Below are 8,800 nucleotides of genomic sequence, written 5' to 3'. Positions count from 1 at the left end.
AACTCAGTCCCGATCTCATGGTTCGTGAGTTCGAGTTCTGGCTCTGCACTGGCAGCATGGAGCCTCCTTGGGATTCTCTCTCACTCTCTCTCTTCCTCCCCTCCCCTGCTCACACTGCCGCTGGCTCTCTCAAAACAAATAAACTTAAAACAAATAAATGGAACCCGTTATCACAGACTGGAAAGTGTGTGTGTGCAGGCACAAATGAGTTTACTCTCCCTGCCCTAAGAAGCCTGCCCCAGGCATCAACCGCCCTGTTCACACCTAGATTAGAACCCTTATCGCCTACCTGCATGGTAATGAGCAACTGCAGGTATCAGGCCCAGTTAGAGAACTGCGGCGCACCAGTCTCTTTCCCTCCCTGCCTGCCCTCTGCAAGGCTTGTGAATGGACTGCAGGCTGGTGCTTAGTAAATACTCGGTTTGAACAGGATAACTGATCTGCCAGGAGTGCCTGCCTTTGTGTCCAGGAGGCAAGGGACGTACAGCAGGGTGTGGGGGTGAGCAACCTGTAAACCTAAGCCGTGCAATTTCGAGGTCCTCTGTTTTTCATCTCAGGAAGTTATGGGGGCGTTATGTGTGTGCCTGGAGGTCTGAGCACCCACCGTACCCAACTGTGCAGGCTTCCTCCAGCGAGCCTGACACCTGGGTTTGGGTTTGGCTCCCAGACCCAGCAGTGCAGTCTCGGTTTCTTCTGTAAGAGAAAGCCCTTTACATAGAACTCTAAAGGTTCCAAGTGCGACGGGAGGGGGGGGGGGGGGGGCTAGGCAGCCTGTAGGCGCGGGATGGGAGTATCTGGCACCCAGTCGCCCCTCATCAAAGCTGGGTCTTATGCACGGAAGCCCGGGGCCCTGCCCCCAGCTCCCCTCCAGGGCTTGTGTGGCCTCTACGGAGGCCTGGGCCAACGCAGCTTCACCCCATTCGGCTTCTGCAGCTGTTTCCTTCCACCCAAAGAGCACTCACTAACTCCCAGGCCCTTCCTGGAGGCGTCTTCCCCTCTCCTGCCGAGGGGCCCCTAGGCCCGCTGGCTCAGGCCCACCCATTTCCTGTGCCGCCCCAACTCCGCCCCCACTCGGGGTGGAAAGTTTCTCTCAAGATAGGCGGCTCCTTCTCCTTCCTTCCCAGCCGGCCAGGAAGGACCAAAGCGAGGCGGGGGGGAGAGGGGCTGGACTCCTAGATGTCCAGCCAGAGAGGGGAAGTTCCTCGCCAGCCGTCGCAGAACCGCGGGACCAGCTTGGCCAGCTCCCCAACCCCGTCGGTGGAAGGAGGTTTCGCATTCCATCACCGGCCAGCCCTTCTTCCACTCGGGGGGGTCTTGGGCGCCATCTGCCGGCGAAGCGCGGGGCCGCACTTGCCAGAAACACCGCTATCTTCCAGCCGCAGAGCCAGGCAGTCAGAACACAAGAACGCTGAGAGAGTATTTATTTACCTCCGTGCCCAGGAGTCTGGCCCCTAAACTTAAATATCCAGCATGGAGCCTTGGCCCTCCTGGCCGTGGGTGGGTGCAGGAATGGGGATGCCCTGGTCTAGAGCAGTGGAACTCAGGGACCAGAGGTGGGATGCCCCTGAGCCAGCAGCTGCCAGTAGCAGCAAAAGGTGAAAAGGTGATGGGAACCAGGCACTCATCCCAATCCCAGAGACGCTAAGGGGAGTGCCAGATGCTTTGGGCCCCACCACCAGACTGAAGGCTGGCCAAGCTGGGGTGCACACGTGTGGCAGAAGTGGAGGTCCAGTGCCACGGGCAAAGGCTGTAGGCCAGGTGCCTGCCCCAGTGCCAGCTAACCAGAGTCAGGAGAGAGAGGGTTGGCAATTTTGCCTCTGAGGGGCCCAAGCCTTGCCTTCCTATCAAGTGAGGTGGCATGGGGGAAAGCAGGCACTAGAAGTCTGAGTACTTACTACGGGTGAGTTTCTGAGCCTTTTGCATGGGTGCATATTCCCCCCACCCCCAGCTCTTCAGAGGCTGATGTGGAAGGCGTCCTGCAGCCACTGGTCACGGGCATTGTGTGTCTGGGGCACAGTGAGGGGTGGCGGGTCCGGGGGCAGGCTGGCATCAGGAGGTTCATCATCATCAGATAGGCCAGCATCAGGTGGATAGGAGCTGTCTGAATGCAGGGAGGATGACAGGTCCTGGCACAGGCTCAAGTCTTGGCACAGGTGCTTATAGTCTTGGATTGACTCGTACAAGCCCCACAGCTGGCACAGCAGGGACATGTCCAGCTGCCGCAGCCCCACCTGCAAAAGACTGAGGGTGGGCTGGGGTTGGGGTCCAGGCCACCCTCGGCCCTAGCCAATCTTCCTGCACCTTTCTAAGCACAAACTTTTGTGGACGTCAGATGCCACCTGCAAGCTATGAATCTTTAGGCAAGTCACTGACCCTCATCTGTAAAACGGGGCTAACATTGATCTAGCAGGATGCAATGAAATAACACGAGTAAAGCTCTTAAAAATACATGGTAACTAGTGCCATAAACAGTAACTATAATTATTGTTACCATATCCCCTCTGACCCAACTAGCTTCTGCAGATCTTGAGACGCAAGCTATGCGTTCCCCGTTCCGTGCCTCTGCCCTCCGCCCCGCGCCGGCCCCTCACGCTCGGTGGCAGACCCCCGCCCAGTAAGTCCGGGGCCCAGCTACTCACCATCTCCTTGCGCAGCGCTGCTAGTGCCGAGTCGAGATTGACAGGACGACGCGGACCGGGGGCACCGGCGGCGGGTCCCGCGCTGGTGGCGCCGGAAGCGTAGCGGGGCCCATCTGGGACGCGGGCGGCGCGGCTCAGCTCGTCGTGGATGCGGCTGCGCTGGCTGTAGACGCGCTCCAGCTCCCGCCACGAGCCCCCGCTTGCGTTGAGGAGACCGCTGAGGCCGCGCGGCAGCGGAGGGAGCCCGGCTAGGGCGCAGCCAGCGCCACCCGGCGCCTCGGCCGAGGGCAGCCCATTCATGGCCCGGCCGACGCGGACCCCGCTGCGGCCTGCTTCCCTTCAACGCTGCGCCCGGGCCGCCGCCCGCAGGCCCCGCACCGCGCGGCCCAGCCGGCCGAGCCCAGCCGCCGCCCGCAGGCCGCGCTTTGTTCCTTCCCCGACTCCTCCGACTCCGCCCCTGCCCCACCCCCTTCGCACGGGCGGGGCCTCCCTTAAAAGGGCTATGGTGGTGGGACCACATCTCGAAAAGCTGAGAAAACGGAATGGGGCACCCACTGAACAGGAGCCAGAAAAGGGGTGGGGGTGACCAAAAGCGGCGCACGCGGTTCCTTCGTGGTTCCTTTTTGCTCCCCCCACAACAATGTGTTTAATCATTCTGCCCAATTATAACTCCCAAGGGAAAGGATCCAAAACGAGGGGGCTGGGGCGGTCGGGAGACTTGGGTAAGTCCATACTTGGTCCCTGACGTCCTGTCAAGTGTCTGAGTACCTGGGCTGGGCATGAGGTGGGTCAGGATGATGGTACCAGAATACTCCGGGGAAGGAGAAGATGCCAAAGGGGCCTGGAACCCCCAAATGTCACTGGAGGATGGGAAATGAGCACTGGATGGCTGAGGAGGCTGCAGGGGTGCGGAGAGGACCACCCCTCTTCCTTCGGCTTTTGGAGAGGCTTTGGCCTCCTCCTCAGAAAGAAAGTATCACATAGTCCTCTCCCTCCTCCCTCATTCTGGGCGGGGAAACCAAGCAGAGACAAGCCCAACGAATCTCTCAGGGCATCAGGAAGAGCAGACAGTAGTAGGGTAAGAGGCCAAAGGCAGGGAAAAGGCTCACGGAGCCGGGGCTGGCATGCAACTCAGAACCAAGAAAAGAACAAACCACACGAGAGGACAGCTGTTTTTCTAGAGGGTTTTTCTCAGGAGGGGCCTCTTAGTGTCGAAGCTGCCGCAGGCTGCGCAGAGCCTCAGCACAAGCTCGGATTAGGCTACACAGCTGGATGCTAGTCTCCAGGGAGGTGCTAGAGCCCAGCTCAGCTGAGGCCCAGGTCAGCTTCTGCAGGAGGGCCTCCTGTGTGCAGGCCAGGACGTCTGCATTTGGAGGCCCGGCAGGAGGGGGTGGCCCCTGGGCTGCCTTGAGCCCTGCTGCAGCTCCCTCACAGTGCTCTGGACGGGGTACTGGGGGCTGAGGGGCTGGCCGGGAGCCCAAGGGGAGCTCCGAGGCAGAGGCAAGCTGGTGTTCCCGAGCTTGGGAGAGGGCAGCCTGGGCGTTCAGAGCTAAAAAAAGGAGAAAATGGGTGAAATGGTCAGGGCGCCTGTCCCCTCTCGGCCCTGAGCCACCTCCTTACTCTTTACTGCTCTGCTCTTTCTATGCTTGAGATGTTTTTCCTAACCCCTCTATTAGGTAACGCATCCATTTTCTTCTTTGTGTCGAAGTTACTTGTGCCCTTGATTCATCTCTCCCATCAGGACCGTGCCCGATGGAGCTCAGACTCTTCACAGTGTCTGGCACAAAGTAGGTGTTTAGTGCTCTCACTGAACGAATGGTCCTTTCTAGAGCCGAAAGGAGAAAGCACCTTACCTCCGCCCCACCCGCAGACTCCACTGTCCCCTCCCAAACCTACTGTTCCGGGGCTTCTAATTAGCACGCATCTTCTCCACCAAGCACACTCGACCCCCTCACCCGGATTATCTTTATCCACGTCTGAGTCGAGCTCCTGACAAGCCACGCAGTAGATTTTCCGCTGTTTGTCTTGGAGGAGGATCGTCTAGAAGCAGAAAGTACGGGGGCAGGGGTGAGACGCGAGGCCACGGAATCCAGGGGGGAGAGTTGAGGAAGGGCCGTTGAGGCCTGGTCCGCGGCCCCATCCCCGATCCCACGTCCCGAGTCTCCTCACCCCGCAGTCCGCGCACGTCTCGCCCAGCATGCGGTAACCACGCAGCAGGTAGTCGCCCATGAGTCTGGAGATGCGATCCTGTCGCTCCCGTCGCGCTTGCAGAACCTTCGTCTCCGCTTCGCTTGGGGGCTCCCAGGAGAAATCGTCGACTTCTGGCGGAAGAGAGTCACAAGAGACAGAGAGGTCTTGCCCGAGCGGGTTGCCTCCGATATCCCGCAACCACAGGCCCCCGCAGCCCAAGTCCTCACCAGCGCCGTTCAGGGCCATGTTGCCGTTGTCGCCACTAGGCTCACCGGAAGTGACGTACAAGCAGCGCGCTTTCCACCCGGCTCCGCCCCCTTCACGCCCTCCTAGGATGAGGGCGGAAACGGCACCCCTCAGACGTCAACATGCCAGGAGTGGGGCGTGGCTGCTGCCGGTGACGCTGGCCTGCTGGCGAGCCCCGCATCCGGAACCGGGTCTGCGAACCTTGGGCTGCCGGGGCCGCAGGAGGGGAGTCCCCGGGGTAACGCCGCTCGGGTCGCAGGACCGGAAAGTGGTGGGTGTGCGGGGTCGCCTGTCTTACCCGTCGCAGATGAAGAAGACCACTTGGCTGGTGAAATCCCCGCTGGCCTCCACCTGCCCTAGGGCTTCCCTTTCCGTACCGGTCGCACCGGCAGGCCGGGCAGTGTCGTCTAGTGGCCCCCTGCGCGCGCGTCCAGCCTCCTCGGGCCTCAGTACTTCTCACTTAAGAAGGCAGGCCAGGCGGGGATCGGTCTCCCTTTCTATTCCTTTCAGCCTGTTTCAAGACACTCCCACCCCTTTCTGCCTGTTCGGAGTCCCGATCTGCCGACCCCTTAGCCCCAAGGCCTGGGACTGATGCAAAGTCCGCCCCTGACTCACTCTTTCTTTCTTTCTTTCTTTCTTTCTTTCTTTCTTTCTTTCTTTCTTTCTTTCTTTCTTTCTTTCTTTCTTTCTCCCTTCCTTCCTCCCTTCCTTCCTCCCTTCCTTTCTTTCTTTTCCTTCCTTCCTTCCTTCCTTCCTCCCTCCCTCCCTTTCTTTCTTTCTTTCTTTCCTTCTTTCTCTTCCTTCCTTCCTTTTTTTCCTTTCTTTCTTTCCTTTCTTCCTCTCTCTCTCTTTTTCTTTTGACTCATGCAATGACCGCCCCTAACTTTTCTTTTTTCTTTCTCTTTCTTTTCTTTTCTTTCGACTAATGCAAAGTCCGCCCCTAACCTACCTTCCTTCCTTCCTTTTTTTCTTTCCTTCTCTTCTTTTTAAAGTTTAAGCCCTCAATAGGGCGCCTGGGTGGCTCAGTCGATTCAGCGTGGGACTGACTTCAGCTCAGGTCATGATCTCACAGTTCGTGGGTTCCCGCCCCACGTCGGGCTCTGTGCTGACAGCTCAGAGTCTGGAGCCTGCTTGAAATTCTGTGTCTCCCTCTCTGCCCCTTCCCCTCTCCCCCTCGGTCTCTCTCTCGAAAATAAACAAACATTAGGGGCGCCTGGGTGGCTCAGTCGGTTGAGCGTCCGACTTCGCTCAGGTCACGATCTCACGGTCCGTGAGTTCGAGCCCCGCATCAGGCTCTGTGCTGACAGCTCAGAGCCTGGAGCCTGCTTCAGATTCTGTGTCTCCCTCTCTCTCTGGCCCTCCCCCCGTTCATGCTCTGTCTCTCTCTGTCTCAAAAATAAATAAATGTTAAAAAAAAAAGAAAGAAAGAAAATAAACAAACATTAAAAAAAAGTGTAAGCCCCCAAACGCTGGCTGACTGAGAAGTGCTGTGCTGGGCAGGCACCAGAGCTGGTCCAGCTGCTGCGGAGAGGTTCCCGCTGGATGGTGAGGCTGAGGGACCTAATAGGTATGACTGTAATATTGTTTTTTAGGTAGGTCTCTGTTAAAAGTACTAGGGCTCCCTGGACATTGGTCTTGATTTTTCCCTCTCTTCTGTGTTCTTTTTCTTTATACATTCTCTCCTTTATTAGATTTAGAGAAGCCAGACGGGGCAGGCAGTGGTCCCCAGATGTGCAGCCCGAAGTGCCTTAAGGCTGTACCCCAGGGCAGAGGAGAAGGAGCTAGGATTTAGACCCCCATCATCTAATTGGCAACTTCCTTCTTTGGCTACACAGCACATGCTTCTGCAATCTTACCTGGAGATCGAGTGCCCTCCTTTTGACCCCACCTTCTTTCTTTTTTTTTTTTTTTTTTAATTTTTTTTTTCAACGTTTATTTATTTTGGGGACAGAGAGAGACAGAGCATGAACGGGGGAGGGGCAGAGAGAGAGGGAGACACAGAATCGGAAACAGGCTCCAGGCTCGGAGCTGTCAGCACAGAGCCCGACGTGGGAATTGAGCCCACAAACCGTAAGATCGTGACCTGAACCGAAGTTGGATGCTCAACTGACTGAGCCACCCAAGCGCCCCAACAATAATGCTTTTAAGGCCTATATCAGGGTGCACCTGGGTGGCTCAGGCGGTCAAGCGTCCGACTTTGGCTCAGGTCATGATCTCACACTTGGTGAGTTCGAGCCCCACGTCGGGCTCTGTGCTGACAGCTCCGAGCTTGGAGCCTGCTTCGGATTCTGTGTCTCCCTCCCTCTCTGCCCCTCCCCTGCTCCCACTTTGTCTTCCTGTCCCTCTCAAAAGTAAATAAACGTTAACAAAAAGACACAAATCAAGTCATATCGCTCTTTTGCTCAAAATTCTCTGGCATCTCCCCATCATACCTAGACAAAAATCCAAAGTCTTTCCTATGGTCTCCAAGGTCCTATGAATTTGGCTCCCGGCCCACTTCCTCTCTTCCCACTCTCCCTGCAAACCCGCTCTCCCATTACTCAAGGGGATTCTCATCACCTTTCTCTCCTCAGAGCCCGTCCCTGCCTCCAGTTGTGCAGGAGGGTAGACAAGGCACAGGTCGGGCATCAGCTAGGCCTGGCTTTGATCCTGGATTCGCTGCTTACTGCCTCTGTCACCAGCAGTAATTCCCTTTGCTTGTCTGGACTTCCAGCTCCTCATCTGTGAAACTGGGTCAGTTACACCTACTTGGCAGGGTTGCCGTGGGGATTTAGTGAGATGTGAGGAGAGAGGTGGTAGGAGACAGTTGTCCCCCAGCCTCTCACACGAATGCAGGTTTCGTGAGCAGAGACACTACCTTTATTCTGAACTGTCTTTCCCAGGATGTTTGTAGAGTCAACAGCCTTGGACAACAGAGATAGCGGCTCCCTCTAGAGCAAAGGGCGGACATACTTACTGCCCGTTATGAAATCCCTGGGTGGCCCAAGCTCAGGGTTCCTCTACTGTGACACAACTGGCCCTGTGTGTGGGCATCCACATGAGTCCACCTGCATCGCACTGGTGAGACCTGAGGGTAAGGGGAAGTGACAAGTATTCTCGTGCTCATAACGCGTGCTGTGCTGTAATGAAGTCCTTTATATCTCTGGCCCAGAAGTCTCATGTCTTCTGCCAGTATCCCTGAAATTGTGTCACCTTGTTTATTTGAAAGTAGGGTGAAATGAGAGACCCTATGGCATACAGGTGTGCTGTTTCGAAGGGACACATGCACCCCCATGTTTATAGCAGCACGATCGACAACAGCCAAAGTATGGAAAGAGCCCAATGTCCACCGACGGATGAATGGATAAAGATGTGGTATAGCTATACAAGGGAGTATTACTTGGCAATCAAAGAGAATGAAATCTTGCCATTTGCAACTACGTGGATGGAACTGGAGGGTATTATGCTAAGGGAAATTAGTCAAAGACAAATATCATATGACTTCACTCCTATGATGACTTTAAGAGACAAAACAGATGAACATCAGGGAAGGGAAACAAAAATAATATGAACACAGGGAGGGGGACAAAACAGAAGAGACTCATGGAGAACAAACTGAGGGTTACTGGAGGGGTTGTGGGAGGCGGGGAGGGGCTAACTGGGTCAGGGGCACTAAGGAATCTACTCCTGAAATCATTGTTGCCCTAGATACTAACTAATTTGGATGTCAATTTTTAAAAAATATA

At 56.2% G+C, this 8,800-nt stretch overlaps 2 protein-coding genes across 2 annotated transcripts; both read right to left on the bottom strand.

Annotated features, from left to right (window-relative positions):
* Window positions 1-1,404: 1,404 nt before the first annotated feature.
* On the bottom strand, window positions 1,405-3,690 carry FAM89B (family with sequence similarity 89 member B). The gene is made up of 2 exons (XM_043582524.1): window positions 2,640-3,690; window positions 1,405-2,231 (listed from the first exon to the last, which is right to left on the bottom strand). The coding sequence occupies exons 1-2, from the start codon at window positions 2,937-2,939 to the stop codon at window positions 1,953-1,955; spliced, it is 579 nt and encodes a 192-aa protein (XP_043438459.1). The 5' UTR covers window positions 2,940-3,690; the 3' UTR covers window positions 1,405-1,952.
* A 119-nt stretch (window positions 3,691-3,809) lies between these two features.
* ZNRD2 (zinc ribbon domain containing 2) lies at window positions 3,810-5,187 on the bottom strand. Its single transcript, XM_043582523.1, has 4 exons — window positions 5,057-5,187; window positions 4,809-4,960; window positions 4,595-4,679; window positions 3,810-4,188 (listed from the first exon to the last, which is right to left on the bottom strand). The coding sequence occupies exons 1-4, from the start codon at window positions 5,073-5,075 to the stop codon at window positions 3,845-3,847; spliced, it is 600 nt and encodes a 199-aa protein (XP_043438458.1). The 5' UTR covers window positions 5,076-5,187; the 3' UTR covers window positions 3,810-3,844.
* Between the last annotated feature and the right edge of the window lie 3,613 nt (window positions 5,188-8,800).

The sequence above is a fragment of the Prionailurus bengalensis genome, chromosome D1 (assembly GCF_016509475.1).
Source record: "Prionailurus bengalensis isolate Pbe53 chromosome D1, Fcat_Pben_1.1_paternal_pri, whole genome shotgun sequence".
Taxonomy (NCBI): Eukaryota; Metazoa; Chordata; class Mammalia; order Carnivora; family Felidae; genus Prionailurus; species Prionailurus bengalensis.
The sequence above is the reverse complement of the archived record's forward strand: the minus strand, read 5'-3'. Positions and strand labels throughout refer to the sequence as shown.

What these genes read in the sequence shown, in the direction of transcription:
- FAM89B (XM_043582524.1), bottom strand. Translation starts at nt 2,939, where the DNA reads ATGAATGGGCTGCCCTCGGCCGAGGCGCCGGGTGGCGCTGGCTGCGCC. An exon ending in CAGCGCTGCGCAAGGAGATG is followed by an intron (nt 2,232 to 2,639) that starts GTGAGTAGCTGG and finishes AGTCTTTTGCAG; the next exon opens with GTGGGGCTGCGGCAGCTGGA.
- ZNRD2 (XM_043582523.1), bottom strand. An exon ending in AGACGTGCGCGGACTGCGGG is followed by an intron (nt 4,680 to 4,808) that starts GTGAGGAGACTC and finishes TTCTGCTTCTAG; the next exon opens with ACGATCCTCCTCCAAGACAA. An exon ending in CGTGGATAAAGATAATCCGG is followed by an intron (nt 4,189 to 4,594) that starts GTGAGGGGGTCG and finishes TCCTTTTTTTAG; the next exon opens with CTCTGAACGCCCAGGCTGCC.